General features: G+C 36.1%; 1 protein-coding gene across 3 annotated transcripts in view; it reads right to left on the bottom strand.

Annotated features, from left to right (window-relative positions):
• ARHGEF12 (Rho guanine nucleotide exchange factor 12) overlaps positions 1–24,707 on the bottom strand; it is a 124,726-nt gene that overhangs the window by 21,227 nt on the left and 78,792 nt on the right. For all 3 annotated transcript variants that reach the window (XM_074356967.1, XM_074356965.1, XM_074356966.1), the window contains 16 exons: positions 20,747–20,821; positions 18,398–18,490; positions 16,718–16,828; positions 16,334–16,432; positions 13,784–13,826; positions 13,368–13,473; positions 12,798–12,935; positions 12,270–12,302; positions 11,848–11,962; positions 11,044–11,149; positions 9,356–9,568; positions 4,656–4,788; positions 4,337–4,372; positions 3,703–3,857; positions 2,592–2,738; positions 1,465–1,550 (listed from right to left, as the gene is read on the bottom strand). In XM_074356967.1, the coding sequence (XP_074213068.1) occupies positions 1,465–1,550; positions 2,592–2,738; positions 3,703–3,857; positions 4,337–4,372; positions 4,656–4,788; positions 9,356–9,568; positions 11,044–11,149; positions 11,848–11,962; positions 12,270–12,302; positions 12,798–12,935; positions 13,368–13,473; positions 13,784–13,826; positions 16,334–16,432; positions 16,718–16,828; positions 18,398–18,490; positions 20,747–20,821 (1,689 nt within the window). The remainder of the gene's footprint in view (positions 1–1,464; positions 1,551–2,591; positions 2,739–3,702; positions 3,858–4,336; positions 4,373–4,655; positions 4,789–9,355; positions 9,569–11,043; positions 11,150–11,847; positions 11,963–12,269; positions 12,303–12,797; positions 12,936–13,367; positions 13,474–13,783; positions 13,827–16,333; positions 16,433–16,717; positions 16,829–18,397; positions 18,491–20,746; positions 20,822–24,707) is intronic.

The following is a 24,707-nucleotide window of genomic DNA, read 5'->3' as shown; positions in this document are numbered from 1 at the left end:
TCTGTAGTAGATGTTATGCAGCCCAAAGGACTGTGATAAGAGGACCAATTACACTCCCCGCATCTTGTTAAGGATGGATCTCACATGGCACTTTGTGTTACACATTATTTATATGAGATGCAAATGAAACTGCTTCAGAATAAAGATTGACATCTTAAGTCCATATGACTTACAGCTTTTCATTCCAAATTTGACACAAAAATTGATGCCATGCTATGTCATACTACAAATCTTCTATTTCAGGTTGAGTAGTGTGCTGCTAAGACAACACCACTCAGAGATCAAGAAACAAAATGAGTCACGGTATCACAGAGCAGCCACAGAATAAGCTGAATTTTTCAAGAAAATTAAATTTCCTTAATAACAATAATGCCAGCATGGGCCTAGGGGGAAAGTTGGAAAGTCCAGTAAATGCAAGATGAGACTGGATTGTGATTCCCTAATCTTGCTTCCACGCGTCAAGTGGCTTAGAATAGACCTACCAATGGAGTAGTAGATTGAGTCATGGTCTCACCACCAATGAAAGGAGTAAAGACTGTTTTAGCCAACTTTCTAGAATTCAATCTTTTAAAAAGTTATCACTGTAAAATTAACAAACCTTGTAGCATTCCTTCAAGCAGGCTACATATTGAAGAAAATTTCTGGAGGCGTATTTCAACAGTTCCCATTCAACCAGGGTTAAGAGTTTGAGAACTACATCACATACTCATTCACAGCCTTAACTACAGTATTTTCTTCAAATGTCTGGGTCAAACCCACTTTCCTCTAAGAAGATTTTCTGTATGTTCTGTATGTTCAGGTCTCCCTGCTATATATTCCCGTAATAATCTGTGTTCTCCCCTTTCTGTAGCGCTAATCACACTTGAAATAACTCATGACTTATTCCCCCCATTGATTATAAGCTCCACTGGGCAGGAGCCGTATCTGATTTAAGTGTCTTGGTATCCCCAGCACCCAGAGCAGTGCCAGGCACAGAAGAATATATTTCGGAGTGTATAACAACAAAGAGTCGGCCAGAGAGATAAACACAATTTGACAAACAGCTACTATGGTCTCTGAACTCCTTCCTCATGTCGTAAATAAGATTAAGTAATTTTTCACTTCTCCACTTTTGTGATGGTAGTTCCGGATCTACAACTGTCTAATGATTCATGGTACAATTCTAAGATTCTGACAACAGAAAATAGTTAAAGTTGTACATCAGTTAAATTATTTTTATTATGATCCATTTTACTTTACAATCTTTAAAACAAGAAGAACTAATATCTTTAATTTGATGAGAAAAGAGCACAGAGTTGATTGAGCACTTGTTAGAAGACATTAACCAAGAGAATACATCCTTTTCATGTTTACATCAGCTTTTGAAAAATGGATGAGTTTGCACACTTGGGAAGGTTAGTTACTGACCTTGAATCTGATCAAGTGTCTACAAAATTTTTTAAATGAAATAGAAAATTTCTTTACCCAGGTCAGCAAGTCTTCCCCAATCTGATCGATAACAGAGGTTTCATTCCTCTTTCGAACAGCCTTCATCTGCTCATTCAACCCAACTAAAGGGGGAAAAAATGGAAAAAAATTTAGTACACACTCATTTCAGGCTGAATTACTGGTAGTACCACTAACCTAAATGTTCAAAGAAAGGATTTTTGAGAGTAGTGTAGTTGCTTCTAATCTCCTTAAACATAAAACTGGACATAATTTTTATACATCTACATATTCTGAGTTCTATCAGAAAAACCGTTGCCAAAGCATAAAACAATGTAATACATTACATACAGTAAAAGTGCATCAAATATGCATTTAACTTTAAGACTCCATCTACAACCAAGCTCAACAGAACGTATATTTAAATAGTACAGGTGACTCTGCCCACGGTTCCTCCCAAAATGTGGATGTTCCCAGGCAATGGATATCATCAAGTCTGAAGGTGTCCACGTGTGCTTGTGAGACCTAGGATCACCCACAAAGGAGCAAATGGCGTCGATGTGCGGATAGGTGTTGGTAGGTGGTGATGGAATTCTTGATTATTAAGGGTCCTGGAGAAACAGTGACTTACAAAGAGAGGAACTGTACGAAAGTATAAGATGACTACGACCAGGGAAAGCCAGAAAGAGAGAACTTTGGCGTATTTACTCAAGCATTCCAAGCAATAAACCAATAAAATTAATTCCTGAAAATTTTCTCACCATGGAATTATATGCTGTGTGTTACTATTTATAAAATATATTCATACATATTATTATATAGAATATGTATTTTTAAAAACATACTAATGTAATTAACAGGGAATTTCCAAGGGTAACTTTAACTTTTCATGTTTTTCATCTTAGGCATTGACTTTAGACCCTAAGTCCTGTGTTAACACCCACTAGACAAAAGGCTGAGGGGGGAGTAGGGGTGAGGGATGGGGAGAAATTCAAAGATTCAATCACTTCTTTATTTATGTTTTGTGCTCACATATAATTATATAATTTCAGGAATGCTAACATGGATACATTTACAAGATTTTACTATTATGGTGCCTTTATATACTCACAATCTTTTATCTATTGGAAATGTTAGGGACAAAAAATAGAGTCAATTTCTCTTACCATGAAGTTGAAGAATATCTTCCAAGTTTGAAAAAATTTTCCGGAGTTCTGAAGGTGACAGAAGTCCTTCTCTGGACACTCGCTGATAGAACACTTGGTCTAGAACTTTCAGTGTTCGAACATGAGCTCTTTCAGTATAGAACAATTCTAAGCCGAGAAAAGGGACATATAAAATGTTACCTTATGTAGAATGGGCTCAAACTTAGGCTTCAGCTGAAATTAAGTAGCAAATGTGTTATATCATAATTATTTACAGTTTTGAAAGAATGTAGTGTCTCTGAAGTCAGTTATTGATTCCATGAAACTCTCCTACATACTGGCTCCAAGAGCTGAATGTTGGCAATTTAAAAATATCATTCAAAACTATTTTATAGTTAAAAGTTTACAATGTACTCCAAAATCCACCTGCCTTCTTACAAAAATACCCACCAATCACAACTACAACATGAGAAAACCAAATATCACATAGACTTTAAAGTCTTCAGAAAGAACAGTACTTTAGGCTATCTAATTTGCCTATAAACCCTCATTTCTGAGGCCAGACTTCATAATTTCTCTATGTCTCAATGACTAGAGACAGGAAGGATATTTATTTAAATCACAACCTAAAGACAGTAACAGGTACAATATTCATATGACATCTCTGTCACATATATGCTGGGGTAACATAAAGGACACTGCACAAGGATAAAGGAAGATCTGGGCCCTGGTTTTCTTCCTATCACTTACCCGCTGAATGATCATGACTAATTCAACCAGTCACTCTGAGTCTTAGCTTCCTCATTCATAATCTATGCATGAAAATAGCACAGCCTGAAACTAAAGTAATGGGACAAATGTTGTCTCAATGGTTTTTTAAGTTTGAGGTCCAGAATTCTATGAATCTTAAATATTCTGAATGCTAGACACTTTTCCTTTTAAACTGTCAATAGGAATCATTTACATTTTTTGAGCTGGAAAGTTTAAGGATCAACTATCTAGTTTAATTTCCTCTTCGTTCAAAAACAAAAGGCTAGCAGAAACTTTGAAGCAAACTCCAAGGCTCAGGGGTTGGTTTAACTCTAATAAAACTCAATATATAACAACAATAACAAAAACTAATTAAACTCACCATTAATTACTTCCTGTCTTTTGATCTCACAAGGCTTTAGTCCCAGTAACACTTCTCGACTAACGAGCTGTTGCCAGTTGGGTGGATCTGTCTCTAAGTCATTTTCAAACTGTTCATCCTCACTTTGACTTTCTCCGAAAGCTATGCTGTCGAACCTAATGAAGAAAAAAATAACAAATTCTATTTGAGGACCTCACATGAACAACAGGAAAAAAGCGTAAGTCTTTACATTACAGTGAGTTAGATTTCTGAAGTATTGCTTGGAATAGAGCCTGAAACACCACCCTCTCCTACAAAATGGCTTAAATCTATAGATATCTTTTGAATAATTTGTGTTTATTAAGAACTTCCTTTTATACTATCTGACAGATTTGTGTACAGGGTTTCTTTTCCTTTAAAAGTAAAACTTTAGCTGGGGGAGGACACAGCTCAGTGGTAGAGTGCAGGCTTAGCATGCACGAGGTCCTGGGTTCAATCCTCAGCACCCCCCATAAATAAACAAACAAACAAACAAGCAAACCAATCCCCGACCTTCCCCAAAGAAACCACAAAAACTAAAACTAAAACTTCAGGGGAAAAAAAGACATATTTCTTAAAATACGCCTCCATTGAAAGCTCCCCTAGGCTTACTTACTTTCTAAAGGGCTTTGGTGTCCCATGTTCAGTCACCCTGAAACAATGGAGAACAAAGAGTCAACACAAAAACAAAGTGGTAATCAAGAAATTTATGACAAAGATACACAAAATTGAGTTAAATCACAGTGGCTGATAAATAATTCTGGATATTTCAATTATTTAGTATCAAATAAATTAACATTTCAGTACCTATCTAACATTTACTACCAATAAGTTCTGCTTCTCTCCCCAAAAGACACATGTGGAAAAAAACACTGCAAAGTACAGGCAAACTATACAGTCATGTACCAAAGCTCCCTAAGATACCACCAAATTACCTTTCTACTTCCCATTCCTCCTCCTGCACCTGGTCTAATGGAGGAGGCGGGAAATCAAAGATGGTATTGGGAGTACGAGGTACGCCATCTAAGGAGTCTCCAGATGCTGGTGTTTCTCCAACTTGCTTTGATCCTGAAAAGACAAAAGTCAGACACTCAAATGGTGTAAATAAACACAATGATTACCAAAAAAAAAAAAAAATAAAAAAATAAAAAAAAATAAAAAAAAAATCAGTCCTCCCAAAAGCTTCAACCTCATCCATAGCCAAATTCTTACTTAAACAACTGCAGGTTAGCTAGAACCAAAATTCTCATATAAAATTTTTAAATGCACTAAAAAATAAACAGGAAAATCATTTTAAAGTAGCTTTTAAAAAATCAACAAAAGACATGGCAACAACTCAGAAGACCCTATGATAAGGAGAAACATTGCCTTATTTATCCTTTTCTACCCCCAATGCCAATCTTTTTCATGCAAATTTTAGTTATTATGGTGGCCCACCTCCAAATAATAACCTCATACTTCTTGATTTATTCTCTTTAGGTGATGTCTCTTTCTTCCTCCTCCGAGGATTTTGCTCACTTATATGTCCCATCTTCACTTTACCCCCTTTTCTTCCCGCTGTTTAATAACTATATTATTATTCCTAGTTGGGTTATTTGTTATTATCTGAGTTCAAATGATAGAACTACGTATTTTTTTGTTGTTGTTCCAACAAGGTTTAGTATCTTAACTCTCTTCAATACCAAATTCGGTATTTAGTGTCCATATCCTTCCCTTTAATTCTGTTTCTTTCTTTTAACCTTTCATTTCTTTCAACTACAGTTTTACTTGTATCATTAAGAGGATCTACAGCCACAACTAAATATTCTGTGCTCTGCCTATTTGGTTGATTCTAAAAGTCTGAAAACCAGCAGCATGCTTCCTTTATCATGACCACACACATACTGCAGTACAACCCACATATACATATTATTCTTGACAGATTAAGAGGTATGTTAGGATTATCTTTTCTTTTCTACTGGTCCAATCATGCAACTCCTGGGTTGCTTGAAATAGAATGTTTACTACATTGAAGTCATATACTCCATCAATTACTTTAAGAGTATGCCATTTGAAAATTTTCCTTCATGTTTAAATTATGACAACTTTCTTGAACAGTTCTGTTTTTCTCAAGCATTTCTAAATGCCTTTCTTTTATTGCTGTTAAAGTAATATAATTTTGTCAAGTCTCAAACTTTTTCATCTGTTACATCATACTAGCAACTGCTTAAAATCTCCTTTTCTCTTAGCTTCTGTGTTCTTGTGTTCCAATCTGGAGCAGCTGCTCCTTTGGTCTGTGACACAACTATCATCCTAGAACTGCCTTTCACCACTTTCCTGGGTTGTTTCCACTATTGCCTGGATCCCAAGAAATTTTCTTCCTTAATTTTTCTCTCATTCTGCTGTTGTGTGTATCTTAAATTATTTTCAAGGAAAGGGTGCATTGTAGCTAAACTTTGAACCCTGGTATGTCTGAAAATGTCTTTGTATCTTACTTCATATTCAATGAATAGTTTGGATGGATACAAAATTCTAAGTTCAATACCATTTTCCTCTAGCAAGTAGAGGTTATTGCTCCTTTGTATTTTAGCCTGTAGAGTTATGAAAAATGTGATACAGCACAATTCCCATTTTCTTTCTCTTAAAAGCTCTGAGGATTATTTTTCTTTATTTCTGATTCACTGAAATTTCCAAAGACACTCTAGGCATGAATCTTCTTAAGAAAATTATTATTCACTGCAGTTGCTGCCAGGTGAGCCCTTTCTATCTGAAGACATGTATCCTTTTTCAACCCTGGGAAGCTCTCTTCTGTCATTTCTCTAACTGCCACTCCTCCAATTCCTCTGCTAATGTTTTGTGAAAGAGACAGACGTTGAAACTCTCATGATTCTCTACAAAATTCTTGTTTCTTCAATTTCTATCTCCTGATATTTCTAACATACATTCTAAAATATTTCTTTGACTTTATTTTTAGAGACTCTTTTCTTTCTTCTGCTTTAATTATTAGCAGCTGTGGTGGTTTGAAAATATGTCCGCAAATTCTTTGATACTCCTCCCTTCAGCAGTGGCACCTAATCCCTCTAGCGTGGGCTGGATTTAGGGACTTGCTTCTAACTTTCTGTGTACCCATAGAGACTAAGTGACAAAAAACGCTGGGGCTTCTTTCTTGCTCTCCTTTGGGTCACTCTGGGGAAAGTCAGCTACCATGTCATGGAACTCTCGAGCACTTTTATGGTGAAGCCCATGTGGTGAGGAGCCGAGGCCTCCAGCAAGGAGCTAAGTCTTCCTGCCATCAGATCTCCTGGCCCCAGTTAAACTTTCAGATGGCTGGCTGACATCTTGATTGTAACACCATGAGAGACTCCAGCCATATAAGCTGCTCTTGAGTTCCTCACCCACCAAAAATATGAAGTAGTAAATATGTTTTGAGGTAATTTATCACAAAGCAACTAATAACTAATAAAACAGCTATTATATGCAATAGTTATATTAAAACTTTTTTTTTTGGTCTCTGTTCCATTTTCATAGCATCCTATTCTTATGTTAGATATAATAACCTCCTTAATTTCCTCAAGTACACTATCTAATGTAGAGGTTTTCTGGTAAGTTCTTGTCTACTACCTAAATTATTTTCTGCTAGTGGCAGTTTTTCCTGTTTATTTTGTATTCTATCTTTTATGCTACAATGTTTGGCATTATGTATTATCATAGGTCTTGACTTTAACAACTTTTGCCAGAGTGAGTAATGCTGCTCATATGTAAGAATGAAAGACTGGGCAGCTGATTTGGCTTTCTTGTTCTGCTATGTGGAAGTAGGTCCATTTCAGTTGGGAGCTCCTCTGAGCAGGGTGAGCCCCTGGCATGTCTAATGTTCAGGCTTTAGGCCCCCTAATGTGAGCTCCAGGGCACTGACACTGTGAAGGACTTAACTCCTTACTCAATTTATTCAACTTCTATAAAAAAGAGCATATTCGTTTTCTTCTGATACATAAATGACAGACTGCTTATATTCTACAATGTAAGGATTAGAAGTTGCTGACATAATTGTTTTGATTACAGACCCTCAATTAATTCATCATTTTTAGTTTTATTTCTTACCCGTATACTCCATAACATATGCCAGGTCTGAGCCTAAAGTCACTCCTGGGTTCTCATTTTCAGACTGGCTCCCACTTTGGATTTCTTAAACAAACTATGGGCTACAACTTTCTTTCCGTTGTTCTATCCATCATTCTTGCCCACTTTCAATTTCCCCAAAATGTGTTGAAATCTCTCACTGGTTGATGACATCATCTCTTCCTCTACCTGTTTTCTCTTTATGGTTTTTGTTTACTCGTTACCTACCATGTTTTTACTTCAATGAGACATGAGAGCCATGAATTAATGCATTACTCAATCGAACATTTTTGGAATTCCACTTAAGACAAAACCTCCAGACTTTTCTACAAATGCCACCCCTGTGTCTTTGTCTTCAATAAAAACCTGCCAATCCCACAGCAGGTTACCTCTTGGGCTACAGCCCTCTCAAACGGAGACTGATGCTGCTACCGTACACTGTGGACTGCAGGGTGGAGGTGAGACAGACACACTTCTTTTACCATTATCTTACCTACTAACAAAAATCTCTTGCTCCACTGAGGCTCTCACTCTCTGGATAATATCACATGTTCTCCCTCCTACCAACAACCACCTAGGAACACTGAACCTTTGGCTGCTGGCTCACAATTTTCCTTTCTATGCTAGTATCAAGTGAGGTGACTTCAAAATCTGTGTCTATAAAGGCATTCAAACTCTTGGTTCCTTGGTTCCTTACCTTCCTCACCTCTAGCAACCTCCTCTATGCCATCTTGGTGACCACTCCCACAGATCTGTCCTTATCCTGCCACACCAGAAACTGAACTGCTTCCAAAATCACCAACAGAGATAGGCACTTCCTTCTCCAAATAAAACCACCCATTCCCTCGGCTCACTTGCTTAAGAAGCCCATTATATGAAGTATGAAGAAATACGGTAATACGCTCTTTCCCAATTGTCTACAATTACTTCCTATCTTTCTTTAGTCTTCAAGTCCCCTTGCCCTTCTCACTAAATCCTCAGTCTCAGCTGATAACCTTGCCCTTCACATACACTCTGCATCTCATTGCTTTTCTCCTTCTCAGAACTTTGTTCTACTAGTTGTATAGTCTGCCTCCTGCATTTTCAACCTCTTCCTCTCAACTGGCTTCCCCTTAACATTAAAAAGTTTTTAAAAAGTCCTCTTCAGATGCACTCCCTCTTTCCCCCAACATATACACAACTACCTCTAACTATGGACCAGTACCCTCAACACTTTCCACAGTCTGCGTTTTTTATTTGTGTGACTATCTTCCCAGAAGACTAAGACACATGGGGCAAGACTCCCTGTATAATTGCTGTGTGCTAATATGTGGTACAAAGCTAATGCCTGGCAAGAGAGCTCCGTAACTATTTTCTGAATGGATGAGAACTCAAAAGTATCATTCAGCATAGATTTGTCACTGGTTATAGAATATTAAAATATTAAAACTAAATTAAATTGAGATCTAGCCTTGATTAAATTAATCTGCTATTCAATTTCTTAATATAATTGTTTTAAAATCCTGCTACTTAGTTAAGTAGAACCACAGCATTAGCTCACCCATATCATTCTCTTTCCCTCCTTCCTGGGAAAGAGTGGCCCCTGAAACTATGGGGGACATGGAATTGGCTGGCAGGTATCCAATGTCTGCTCCTTCACTTGCTAATCCACTCTGGCGCAATTTAGCAGAGTCCTGAGGTTCAGGACTCACAGATGAGGGTGTGGTTAAGTGCTTAGGGTGGCGTTGCTTCTGTAGTTCCATAGCTCTGCCAACTGAGCAGAAAGCAATGGTTAGCAATTCACGTTGCAAAACAGCTTAAAAAAAAAAAAAGACAATGTAAAGAATCTGGAAATATTTCTGGAAAATGGTGGGCCCTAGAAAAATATAACATGAATTATCACACAGAATGAGGAACAGACAGATAGATAGACAGATAGGAAGGGAGGGAGAGAAGAAGGGAAAAGAAAAAAAGGAAGAAAGAAAGAGAAAAGATAGAAAAGAGAAGGAAGGAAGGAGGTAGGAAAAGAGAGAGAGCAAGAGAAAGAAAAAAAAAAGAGAGGAGAGAAAGGCAAGGGAAAGCAGAGAAGGATGAAGAGAAAGGGTGGGAGATGGCAGAAGATGAGGGGGAAAGAGAAGAGGCAGAAGAAAGGGTCATAGATCATGAGAAAAGGAGCTGAGGAGAGCAACGGTAGGTGGGGCAAGAGGGAATGCCCAGGGGCAGAGGTGGACACACAGGAAGCTGTATTCATTCACAAGTAGGGAAGACGAAGCCATGAGCTCTTAGCACGCCCCTACCCCACTTCTCCCCAACACTCACAACGGCATCATCACAATCTGCCTCCGAGACTGGGCAGACTAATCCCCATCCTGCTCATCACCGCTGTGCACATCAGTCACCACGAGAAACTAAAGACTCTCAGGTCATCACCCCCAACAGCGCTGCACATCCTCACACAGCTTTGTACATCTGTGATCCTAAAATTCTTCCTTCCCTAATTTCTACAATTCTTCTGTATCCCTTGGAACTCATGGTCAGCATCTGTGAAGTGCTCCATTCTCTTCAACCTCTTCTCTAAAAATTTCCTTCATCTTCTCAGTGTTTCTCAACAAGGGACACTGCTGACATTTGAGTGAGAACTCCTCATTGAGTGGGACATTCAGTTATCTCTGTATCGCAACCGCCCCCAGCCAACTCCAGCCATGCCTGTAATCTCAAATGTGGTGCTGCCCAATGTGAGGACCACTACATGACCTATTTTCTCCCCCCACAGCACCACCAACCCTACTTCTCCCGCGGCCCTCTCTAGAAGGCTGACTCTTTCCATTAGGTCTGCGGGTGGAGGGATATCAGGAAATAAAGCACAAAGAAGAGGTGGAGAAATTGCAGGAGTTTGGAAAAAGTGAGTAATAAACGTACAGAAAGATCAAACAACGTATGGCGGAGAAATCCAGGCATGGTTTGTTATTTAAATTTAATGATCAGAATTTGAATGCAAACAAAATCAGAACTGGCAAGTAAATTAGGTTATGGACAACTGATGGAATACTCTACTGCCACTGAAGATGTTTATGACCACTGTGTAGCCATATGGGGGTTCGGTGCAGAAATGACATTGAAAAGAAACAATGGAAGTTCAGTGGAATCACTTCTAGAACACTTCTCCAGCAACCCATTCTAGCTAAATGAGCCTCTGATGCAGAGGTGGCATGGAATGGTGGGAACGCAGCATTTCAAACTTCAACATACTTGCACTGTTGTCATGACGGCTTGGTCTCCTTGGGGGTCCCAGGATGCTGGGGAATCCTCTTCGCTTCCCTTTTTCTTCTCCTTCCCTATCTTTCTTCATACTTTGCTAGAGTCAAGGTACAATCAAAGAGATGAGATATGTAACAGGATAGATTTCTTTCGCTGCTTTTAAAGATAGAAATGCAATTCTAATGGACAGTTGAAAGAAACTGGTTAAATGTAAATTAAAGACACACATACAGCACTCATTAGAGGCTGGCACACAGTACTATGTACAGATCAAATTCAAGATGTCTTTTTAAACACTTTACAGGTGACAATTTTGGGAAATGAAAGGTAGTTTTATAGAACATTTACTAAGAGCCTGTTTTAAGCAATTCATTCACCTGTTGAACAATATTTACTAAGCTCATAATGTGTGAAGGCGCTGTGTTAAAAGCTGGGGATACAGTGATGAAGGAGATCTTACCCTCATTGAAACTTACAATCTAACAAAAATAAAACAAACATATAAGGTACCATAAAAGGTACCTAACAGGTACCATAAAAGAAAAGTGTAAGGCCATAACAGAGTTGAGGATGGTTTTCTGTGTAAACTGCTCTTTTCACATTATCTAATGATTGGTTTATATGTCTGGATTTCTCACTAGAGTTTGAATTTCTTGAGAACAGGAACCATATGTTTTACCTGTTGCCATGCCTAGCACTAATTTGCTGAAAAAGTTAATACTGAGAAGGAAAAGACTGCAGTCACATGTAAAGAAGCACAGAGACCTGAATATACTATTATTATTCTAATCTTACCTTGATTTTGGGAAGGAATCCAATCCGACCCCGCTTGTGCTCCAAATTTCGAGGTTCTTTCACTTTTACTCCCAAATGCTTCATGTACATGAGGATAACATATTGCATTGTCGAACTGGAGGAGAAAGGATTAATAAGACTTCTGAGAAGGGATGGTAGGTAGAATAAAGATATCAAATACCTTCCAAAACCCCAATACTGGCATTCTCAGAATTCATCGAATGAAAAATAAGGAATTATCTATTCACTGTGGACAGTAAAGGATTCTACCCAAGACACCAGAATATTAGTCAAATAAATTCAGACTACCAGAGGGAGACAGTCTATATTTTCAGTTAAAAGAAATAAATCATAATTTAGGACTGACAGGGGAAAAAAGTTTCATTTTTTCTTAAAATTCAAGAAAAAAATAGTTACATTACCTCTTATCTTCTTCCACAGCCTGAGCAGTCATCCTAAAAATAAAAACATTTAAAAACAAAATATTAAAATTTAATAAAAGAATTGTTATTAAACTCAGATACCTGAAACAAAAGAGTCAAATGCGTTGACACCTACCTGAAATCTCTGTTACCTGGAAAATGAAATATCAGAAAAATTCTAATTCCTGAAGGAACTATATGCTTTTTACCCTCATGCCATCAACTATAAATGTTTTATAGCAAGAAATATCTCCACAGCCTGTGAACTGAAGCCAACGTAAATATTCAACCTATTTGTGATCAGTTGGAAATTTTACAATTACTCACTTTACCAACACCCAGGAAAAGAAATACAGGAACTTTATCTGAAATATCAGCAAAAATTAAAAATTCCAGCCTCTCAAGTATGACAAAATAAACAGGCCCACAGAGACAATCTGATACTCCTCCTAAATTTGTTCAAAGTGTACTTTAAACATAATTAGCATCTTAGTAGAGAGGCATTTCTATGCATACTTCTGTACTTACAAAACTTCTTCAATTTTGGCAACAATCTGTTCCGCACATGCCCGTTCCTTCTCCAAAGTTACCCGGTCCTTATCTCGCTCTGCATCAAGTTTCGTCAGTTCGCTTTCAGCCAAGGTCAGCCCCATGCTACGTTTCTGCCTGAAGGGAATAAGAGAAATTTTCTGAGGTAGCCTAGAAAAAGACATCCCCTCTGGAGATGTTACATCAGAGTTTCCATAGCTATGAATTTCTAGCAACAGGCAAAATGTCACAGTTTTCTATTTTGGGATCCATGTCACCTAGGACACCAGAGGAAAAAAATTCTAGAGGCAACCACTCAACAGAATACATACCCTGAAGGAACACACTTAGCACAGACAGAGTACTAAACTCAATCCTGACAGTGCATGCAATGGGGACTATGGACTCTCAGTACCACGTCAGCCTTTTGACTCCAGATGTTCATTAGGTTTTAATAACAGTGATAAAGACCACATGCTAAGCCAAGGACTTAACGTTTAACTTTTTCTTACCTAAAAAGAAAATTAATGCAGAACGACCATATCAGCTTCTATCTACCACAAAGCTTACCGAAAATCTTCCAAGTGCCTCTGGACTTCTGGGTGGACTCTTTCTTGCATGGTTTGGATATAGTGGCGATGTAGATCCTCAGGAATAAGTTCAGGTCTTCTTTTTTCTGCATAAATAAAAGGAAAGAAACCACTTGATCTAAAGGCATATTCTGTGCATTGTAACTGACGATCTATCAACACTATTTGGTACGAACACTTAACTTGGAGTAAGACAAAGAGAAGTTCTTCAATATATTTATGTATTTCATCTCAGAATTCATATTTCATTTATCCTTAAATGTATTATAGACTCTTTGTCTGTTGTGATTCACATGACCTTCTGGTCACTATGTAACAGATAAAACCTTTAGAGATGAGCTGAGCTACACATCTTTAGAGATGTAGTTCTTCAGCATGCTGCTGCTCCAAACTTACCTAGATCTACTGATATTTCATCTGGAACAGAAACTTTCAGGTGCTAAAACAAAACGCAAACAAGAAGTGAAATAGCATTAAGGGCTTTTCTAGACGCATATAAGTACAAAATAAAGAGATCCAATTTGAATACCTACTTTTACAAGCATATTCATGTATAAGCTCATTTTGGGGGGTTCCACCCATCTAAATTTCATAGCTCTGGAATGTTCTATTGTTTAAACTTGAAAACAAGCCCTTTCCCCAAGGATCATGTTATAAAGGAAATATGTACAATTGTTTTACTAGATGACTGAATACTTCTGTGCCTTACTTATTCCTGTTGGCACTGGCTTTCTAGAATGAATGACTACTGGCTTGGGCTTTCCAGAACCTTTAGTTAATAAAATCAGTTATACATCATTTGAATTGAAATAGGTAAAACCTCAACTATGTGTATATTTATCATATGAAAAATTTACTCCTATATAACATGATTTTTATTTGCTGTATTTGAGACATATTACAGACCATAATATTCCCAGTCATTTTGCTATGTAAAGTTAAAGAACCTCACAAGACTGGTCATACCCCAGTGAAAAGGTATTGCATGGCAATGCTGAGGCTTTGGAGTCTTAAGTCGCTAGTTCTTACGTTGAATTAAGGCAACTGTGCCATAATTTACTTCTTCTTAGCTAGGATTTTTTCCCATAATAACTGCAGCTTCTGGTCCCATTACCAGATAGTTTTCTCCTGTTAATTTGGGAAATGTCTTGGAAAAAAATTATTTTGCATTTGGAGGAAATAACTTCTTTATGCTTACTTTGTATTGCATACCTACTTAAGTCACATTCTTCCAGAATTTAAACAACTACCATTAAGATCTGAAGTTTTACATTTAAAGATAAGTCACTGCTAAAAATTATATCACTAATATTTATTTGAAGAACAGTGAAATGAATTTCAAAGCTTTCTCTTTAACTAAAGTTGTCATCAGTAGCTCAAATCAACTTACCTATAAGTATTTCTAGCACAAATACAAAAAAGTATATAGACATTCATTTCTGTACATGAGTATTTATATGAAATAAATATCACCTGTGGCATAAAAGAATAATTAGCAAATTAACCAATCAGGATTCTTACACTTTATTGATAAATTTATATAAGTTATGAGCAGCAGCATACAAAGTTTTGACTTAGCGTGGAGCTCTCTTAAGAAACGTGAAATTCAGATTACTTCAATATACCGTTATCTTTTCATGGAAGAAAATTATCTTAATAAATATAGTGTGTAATATTTTAAGCAATGGCAGTATAATCAGAACCCTAACTAATCCATTCAGTAAACATGTGAGTGACCACTCTGTCAGGATCTATTCAGTATTGAGGAAACAGCAGTGAACAAACTGAATAAAAATATCTGCCCTAATGGAGCTTACATTCAGGGCAGAAGAGTAGCAATACAAACAGACAAAATAAAGAAAAAAACATATAAATTCTGTGGACAAAAATAACACGGGAAAGGTGACAGTGAAGGGGGTGTAATTTTAAGTAACTTGGTCAGGGAAGGCCTCACTGAGAAGGTACTCACCATATTCAGCAATGTGTATATAAGCAACTTCGTAATAAAATACAAAGCAAATGGGGCAAGAGCTGGAGGGAGAAGTGGAGCCAAATGTTTCTGTCTGCGTGTGTTTGCTTTAAGATAGGAAAACTAATACTGTTTACATGCTAAGTGAATGGTTCACTGGTGATGCAGGAGAGAAGGGGGCGAATTGCTAGACTAGCATCTTTGAGAAGGTATAAGGAAATGCGATCTGGGTAAATAGTGGGAGAGGTGGCATTAGATAAAAGCTAGAACCCCTCCATAGTGTCAGGAGAAAGGGCTGAGTATATGGTATGATGGGGGTAGGGTGATATATCTTGTAGAAGTTCTCTTCTGTATACCTTAAATTTCTCAAAGAAACAGTAAGGTCATCAGCTGAGAGAAAAACAGGAGAGGAAGTGATGGAGATTTTAGGAGCGAGAAAGCGAACAAATGTGAAAGAAGTGGGGGCGTTCAGCATGGTTATCCAGGAAGTATTAAGGGATAGCTGTTATTCACCCTATAGCATGGCTAATAATAACACATATGAGTTTAAAAATCTTATTAAGATTCCTCCCCGTAAAATAAAACACTAGTCTATTATCATTTATATGAGGAAGATTATTTCCACCACTTTTTAGTAAAACTTGTGCCTCCACACTTTAAAGTCCAATTATATAAGAATTACTCTTTGGATCCTAATAGATATATATATTTCATTTGTGTTCTCTTTTTCACTCTCTCATTGTATTATGCACACATATATAAACCCAAATATACATAATATCCCTTAAAACCTCCTACGAGAATTCATGTCTATAATTTAGAAATGATAAAAAGTCAAGAATAATCAATAACTGAGATATAATAGAGATGTCAGAAAGCACAATAAACTGCAAAAACATGAAAGGGAAGATTTGAAGTAGGAAGCCAGTAACTCAATGTACTAAAGCAAAAATTACAATATTAACTTGGTAACTTACTGCAGATCGATCCAGGAAGAACTGATGAAACTCAAGGAAGACACGACGAGTCTCCTTGGAATTGGTCTGTTTATAAAGGTCTGAATAGAGATAACAGAGCTGTAGTAGAGAAAGAAACGGGGGAGAAATCATGAAAACGTAATTTGATAGACTCCTATTGAGTAGGAATGCTTGGAACAAGCGGGCCACCATAAACAATGTAGTTATTACCATATAACTAAGTCTTTAAAAAAACTGGTAACATTTAAATTATCTTTCATATCTATCCTTATACGTTTAGAAAACTGAAAGAAGTCTGCCCACTCATCTTGCTGAAGTGAAAAGTTTTGTGGTATATGAATCAATGTAAGAACTATGAATTGGCTAAATCATAAACTACATTACCAATGTTGCAGGGTCAAACTGTGAAACTACATGGTGTAAGAAAACAGCCAAGTGAGCAGGGCGAGATTTTAGCAGTTCAATGCTCTGGAAACAGCTACACTGCCCATTGATCTAGAAAAAGAAATAATTATACATCAGTAACTCCAATACATAAATACAAAATGTAATGTCAGCTCACTTAAATATAATTATCTAAAACTCACTTTGACCTACCCTAAAAAAATTCAAGATTTAACAAAATTTCCCTAGAATTTATTAACAACACAGGCTATGGAATCTCTTCCTCTGAAAATTAATAACCTCTTGGGGATATGCTGGAAGAAAGACCATTTTGGAAGAATGCAAGTCTAGAAGATGATTATCAAGGAGCTCAGATGTTTACAAATCAGTACACAATAAACAGTTTAAAAACACTTTTTAAAATGTAATGGAAGGCTTTTTCTCTAATAACAAAATAGCTGTCTTCCTTTTGGGGGGCCTAATCACAAAAATGGTAATAGGAAATGAAGTTGTATGATTTTAAATAAGACAACTGCTAGAATACTTGTATATTCCCAAACTACACTGAACACAGAAAAGAGCAACAGTCAAACTTAAGGTAACCTAGAATTATGTAAGTTATCTAAAAAAAGAACACCAATTCTATACAATCTCTTTCAGAAAATACAAGGGGAGGGGACACTTCTCAACTAATACTGAGTCTAGCATTATCCAACTACCAAAACCAAAGACATTATAAAAAACGACAGACTAACATCCCCCATAAACACAGATGCAAAAATCCTACCAAACTAGTAGCAAATTAAATCAAACAACATACAAAAAGGAAAATACATTATAGTCAACTGAAGTTTATCTCAGGAACGCAAAGCTGGTTCAACATGCTAACAGTATCAATCATGTAATTTATGGTATTAAGAGAGTAAATTAAAAAAAAAAACCCATACGATCATCTCAATCATTCAACAAAATTCAACATCCATTCATGATAAAAACCCTCATTAAACTAGGAATAGAAGGAAACTTCCTTAAGCTAATAAAAAGTATCTACAAAAAAATCTATAGCCAGCATCATTCTTAATGATGAAAGACTGAACGCTTTCTCCCTAAGATCAGGAATAAAGCAAGGATGCCCTGTCTCATCACACTGATTCAACCTCATGGTCATATTGGAAATCCTAACTAGCGCAATAAAGATAAGAACGAGAAATAAAAGATAAGCAGCCTGGAAACAAGGAAATAAAAATTTTCTCTATTCATGGTTATCTTATTCATGTAGAAAATCTTAATTTATTATTAGAAGTTCTTAGAAGCAGTGAGTTTACTAACAAGATCATGGGCTACAAGGACAAGAATAAAGCCAATCATCATATTCCTATATGCCAGCAATAAACAACTAGAATTTGAAATTTCAAAAAATTGTAATAACATTCCCCCTCTCCCAAAATGAAGTACTTGGTATAAATCAATGACTTCTTATCAGCCTTGAAAGCAAAGCCACTTTTGTTGGTCAAAGCTAAATAAGCAATTAACCCAAGCAACTAACTAATCTGTTCTAAGATTTTAGCTACAAATCCTTATAAATATAATTCCAAGTTTCAGAAAGTGTTCATTTTTGCAAGAAACCAAACATTTCAGAAAATTAATAATTTGGGTTTTTTAGGAAAAAGAAGTCATCACCTGTTCATGTTCAGTACCAAAGTCATCATCCTCTGCTCCAATAATATGAGGTGCTATACGAGTAGAGGGGCTCCCGATAAGTGATTGAGTGTCCTGGTATTACATTTAAAAAAAAAAGGAAAAGAAAAATTATCTGCTGGTCAATTGCAGAGAAAGAACAAAGTCAAACCATCAAAAAGACATGGCTCACAAAACTGATTGCATTTCTTTTTATTTATTTTCTTTAGTTACTTTATTTTCAAAGTGGTTCTCAAACTTTCAAGGCCATAAATCACTTTAACAAAGAAAATCACATTTTGATCACTTCTTGGGAGGAAAAACATTTCTCCTGGAAATAATAAACACCCTTTGCTCACTACACTCTTGGTTATTTGGTTATACACTCTCTGTGTACTTCATTTATTATTTCATACATATCTAGGCCTTGTTACAGAAAGAAATAAAGCTGGGTTACATAAATAGTTACAATTTTTAAAAGTTACATTAAGAAAAAGTAAATGAAGACAACAAGGCAAAGAAAAAATACGAGTAGAAGTAAGACAAGTTTAGCAGGGAGGTTAATACAAAGGTTTCTGTTAATGTCGCATAATTGAAAGCTGTCACTAAACTCTTTTTTTTTTCATTTAAAATTCATTTTCATAAGTACATAATGCAGTGTTTTTCAACCCTGGCACTGTTGACATTTTGGGCCAGATGATTCTTTGTTGTGGGGGTTGTCCTGTGCATTGTAAGATGTTTAGCAGCAACCTTGGCCTCTACCCACCTACTAGATGCCAGGAACAGCCTCCGAGTAATAACAATCAAAAATGTTTCCAGACGTTGCCAAATGTCCCCGGAGGGACAAAATCACTCCTGGTTGAAAATCATTGGCATAACGCAATAAAATGTTCAAGTAATCACACAAACACTGCTATAGAAACAACAATATCAAGACTGCAAAACCAAACTGTAGGCTAGCAGTTCTCACTCCCATGCAATAGCTCATCCATGTGTTAATTTACTTATAAAGCTGGATTTAGCATAAAGAAGGCAGTGTAGGGACATTAAAGTATAGTGTAAAAAATATAAGACGACAAAGACTGAAATCAAAGACTATACAGTATTAAGAGAAATAAAAAATTTGGAAGAAATATGAAAAGAATGAGTTTCGCTTAAATCTGACAGCAGTTGAGCAAAGAGAATGAGGCTGTAGTGATGTGGGAGTTCTCTGCAGAGTAGTTACGGCTGAAACTATGTACATGGACCCACAGTTATAAATTAAGTGAATAACACATAGCATGAGTTTTTCTTCCTTAAGTGTGTTGCAACTCTATGTATTTGCATTTCCTAAACTGGATTGTGCCTTTTTTATTCTTGTTTTTTAAATCCCAAGGCTTTAATAATTAAAAAAAAAAATCAAGTGGAACAGTACAAATTTGTTTAGAGGATTAGTGGGACAACTTCTGATTCTACAGCTGATTTGATGCCTCTGATTTTTCAATTATGTTGCTAATAATAAATGAATCAAAATATGCTGTTAAATCTTTTACTATAAAACTCTATACAAGTCTTAATTAAAAAATAAAATCAGAATGCTAAAAGTATTCAATTAAGAATACATAAGGTCTAGCAATTCCACCTGAGTATATATCCAAAAGAACTGAAAGGAAGAACTCAAACAGGTATCCATTTGTACATCCATGTTCAGAGTAGCATTATACACCACAGCCAGAACATGAAAACAACCCATGTGTTCACTGACAAATAAATGGAGAAAAGAAATGTGGTGTATATATGTACAATGGATAATTATTCAGCCTTAAAAAGAAGGACATTCTGACACATGCTAAATCATGGATAAACCTTGAAGACGTTATGCTAAGTGAAATAAGCTGATCACAAAACGACAAATACTGTATAATTCTACCTATATGAGGTTCCTAGTCAAATTCATAGAGACAGAAAGTAGGATGGTGGTTGCCAGGGGCTGGAGGGAGAGGATAATGGGGAGTTAGTGTTTAATGGGCACCAAGTTTCAGCTGGGGAAGATGAAATAGTTCCAGAGATAGAGATGGTGACAGCTACACAACAACGTGAATGTAACTTAATGCCAATGAACTTAAAAATGGGTAAAATAGTAAGTTTTATATTATGTGTATTTTACTAGAAAAAAATATAATCATCTAATAATACTAACTATGGAGTATCTCTCCATTTATCAAATCTTTATTAAGTGCCTTTAATAAGTTTAAGCTTTTTCTCCAAAAAAAAGTACACACACTCTCACACAGGTACATATTAGATATGTCTATCACTTAAGTATAAGGAAAGCTAAAGAAAACACTATCATTTCATGGATTTCATACTCACAGTGTCCTGAATTACTTCACTTTTCTCTGGATTTTCCTCTAGATAAATCCTCTCTTTCAGGCCACTCTTGGGACTCTAATAAAGAAAAAAAAAAAAGACATTCATTTCATTTCAAGAGGCTCACCAAAAGGGGATAAGGTAAAACAGTGTGAGAGAATAATATTCTAAATTTCATATTTGTACTTGAAACTACTAAATATCTTTCAAATAATACTTGGATCTACTACTATTTTCTTGACTTTGGCAAGTCACTTATTCTCTTAGTTTTTTAGTTTTATGTTGATAAAAAAAATACAGAATCAATAGGAGAGTTTTGCTTCATCTTCAGGCATGAGGGCTACTTTCTATCAAATAACTCTAACTAGATATATTATATATCTCGACTCATTATGTTGAAGTCAAACTTTATCCATTTCCTCTAACCCCCTCTGTCCCAAACAATCTTTCTATCCAGTTAAAAGCATTGTGCCCTATTTATATGCTTGAAAATAAGCTTCTGTCTATTTTTCTGTTACTACCTCATGTGAAACTGTTGCGATTTTTATAAAATTTACATGGTATGTAATGATTTAATATAAAATAGAAACTAAACAATATGCAGAACTTCAAGTTTGGAGGATAAAGAACACCCCAGAGCAATGGGAGCCATTCTTCAGAGCAGCTGAAAATTAAGGTACAAGAGATTTTTGTGTAAATGCCAATAGGGAAGATACACATTATCTATACATATACCAAGGTACCACAAGGCAGAGAAGACAGTGATTTAAAATGTAAGCCCCCCTTGGGGGAAACAGATGATTCTGGGTCTTGGGCAAGAGATATAAAATACAATAAAGCTAGAATAATCTTGTCACATCAAAAAGCAAGAAAGCTATGTTACGGGGGAGTCATGTCACAAGAACACAAAAGACAACCTGAGGGGGCTCCCACTAGCCAAAAAAGGGGGACAATTTAAGTATCAAAAAGAATAATGACTGCAATGGACTGAAATGTAATAAAGTAATAAGCACGTATATTAAAAATCTACAAATTCAAAATATTACACATGTACACACATAGGCGCACACATGGGCACACATCTCGACATCAGTGACCTTTGGAGTTTGTTAGGGTACCAACTCTTCTGAAAACAGATACCTAAAGGAAAATTATCAAATATTTACCCTGAATTTCCTGTATAAGCTATATAGGGTATTTAAAATAGCAAGAGAAAATTCTTTATAAAAATAAGTCCATCTAATAAATATAGAAGGAATAACAAAATTATAATATCATTTTGAAACTACCAATTAAATAATGGATGCAGGCATTCTGATATCAATGGCAGATAAAAATACTAGATAAAAATTTAATAGAGAAATTTATAATGAAGAAATCATGCTGACATTATCTGAACACCTTATACAAACAGTCACAAAAAGACAGCCAGACATTCACCTTCTGATGTGATGTAACAGGATATACACAGTACCACCCATGAATTGTTCTTGCCAAACAACAACTCTCAGACCTTAATCTGTTCAAGACTCTAGATCTTACTATCAGTTTTCAGGAAATACACACCAGAGGAACATGTTAAACAACATCATGAAAATGCAATTAGAATGTCGGTTGTTTTACTGGACTTATGACCCAGTTTAACAAAAAACAAACAAACAAAAAAAAAAAGCAAGAGAAAAAAAGAGGAAGGAACTATTATAAGTTAAGACACTAATCAACCAAAGGCTGAAGATCTTGACTGGATCTTGATTCAAATAAACCAACTGCAAAAAGATCATTATAAGACTATTAGGGTAATCAAATTCCATATTAAGAAAAAATTAAGATTTGACAACAGCATTTTGGCTGTAACTTTTTAAATCTTCTTTTCTCTTAAAGATACATATTAATTAAATAATGTCTTGGATTTACTTTAAAATAATCCAGTATTTAGAGGATATGAGGAATGAGGAATGAAGGGATACAGACAAAACCAAGTTGGAGCACTTGCTGATGACTGCTGAGGCAGGGGGATCATTATGTCAGTGTCTCTACTTTTGAATAGGTTTGAAGTTTTTCCAAAATAACTTTTAGAAAGTCAGCCACAAACTGAAAATCAGAGAGGCAGATGCTCCAGGCTTTCGATGATGATTTGTGATCAAGTTGCTTCTCTTGTGAGAACTGGGGTACCCTTTAAAGCCTTTTCTGAGGTGAGCAAAAGCAGAGGATTTTACTATGATAATGATATCACAAACACCACAAGGAGATTATTTTATTTTATAAAAATTAGCAGAAAATGGAAAAAAAATTAAGAGCATTGATTGATTCTAACAATCCTAATACAGTGCATTTGAAATGAACATGGAAATCCATGAGCTAAAAGCAGCACAACTCTAGCTTCAAAAAGACACTTGTAGGAATTATACAAGTTTGTTGTGTGTTCAGTGAATAGCCTAGTCTGCACTGTATCATCTCTCACGTGGATTTCTACAGCATCCACTTATTTGGCCTCAGTTTCCTCATCTGTGAGATGGTGATACTGCTTCTTTAAGATTATTATGAGAGTTAAAAAGAGAATCTGTAAAGCATTAGGTATAATGGCTGTCACAAAGCAGGTATGCAATAAATGGTGACAATTTATCAGCCATTTAACACACATTTGTTAAAGTCCTTGTGAGCCAAGCAGTCTTCTTTTCTTACTGATCTCCCTGTCTCTATGCTCCAATTCACTTTTCCATACTGATGTGTTTCTCACTGTGCCTCTCTTCTGCATGTGAGGTAAAACCCAAACTCTTTACTCATTCATTTTGTAGTTCATTCAAATACTTATTAGACACCAATCATGTGTCAGTTTTAATTCACTGGAATGCCTATTTTTACACTTGCCAATTCACTCTGTATTTTATAAGGTTTTATTTCTAAGCCACAGATATTACTAACATTTCTATAAGTACAAGATACAATTCAATTTTTTCATTCGTATCACTTGTTCTGAATTCCTACAGTCTAGCAGTCTTTGGAGACATAAGGTCAAATAGGATACGCACTTTGCTCTCAAGAAACTTTCCATCTAATGGTACAGACAAGCCATGAAAACAGAGAGGAGAACCAGCCCTAAACCAAAAAGGAGAAGTATGAGAGAACACTGTTAGAATAAGCTGAAGCTGATTATAACCTGGACTCAAGGCTTCATTTCTAAGATCAACGCTAGCCATTTCATCGGCAACCCTAATATACTGGTAAAATTTTTACTGCTCTCCCAAAATGTTATGCATTTTCATATCCTGGAGTCCTTGAGTGCTGGTATTTTGGAACTAGCAGAGGCAGATCACTTATTAGCTGGGTAAGTTTGGCAAGTTAGTCACTTTGGCCTCAGTTAAAGTTATGACAACAATAGCATGACTTCATAAGGCTGTTGTGAGAATTAACTAACATTAAAAAAAAAAAACGTAAAACACTTACTACAGCTTATGGTATGCATGGGCAATAAATGTAAGCTATGTAACTTTTTTCTTGGGTCAAAATTGAAATCCTCCATTAAGACATTTAGTCTATCCAATCATAAGACTCCTGTTACCATGTTTCAAAAAATAAAAACATCTTCAAATTTTCCTTGCATGAGGAGCTGAGTCATCGGGCCTAAGCCCCAAAAGGTGCCCTCTACGATAACTTAGACCAGCGGCTTTCAGTTTTTCTAACCACAACCTTTAATAAGAGTAATTTTACATTGTTAACCAGTATGCACACACACCCACACCCCTATACACATACGTATATGTGTGTATATACCACAAGAGGCACACAAAGTAATACCTACCTCTTCTACATGCAAAACACTCCATTTCCTATTTTATTCTTTTAAAAAAAATGCAGGTCCCAAATCACTAAATTGATTTCATGACTCATATTAAAAAAAAACTGATTCAGATTACTTTCCTCGTCACCTCTAATGAGGGTGATCTATTTTTAAGTTGTTGTTCCT

Source organism: Camelus bactrianus, chromosome 33, assembly GCF_048773025.1.
Source record: "Camelus bactrianus isolate YW-2024 breed Bactrian camel chromosome 33, ASM4877302v1, whole genome shotgun sequence".
Lineage (NCBI taxonomy): Eukaryota > Metazoa > Chordata > Mammalia > Artiodactyla > Camelidae > Camelus > Camelus bactrianus.
The sequence above is the reverse complement of the archived record's forward strand: the minus strand, read 5'-3'. Positions and strand labels throughout refer to the sequence as shown.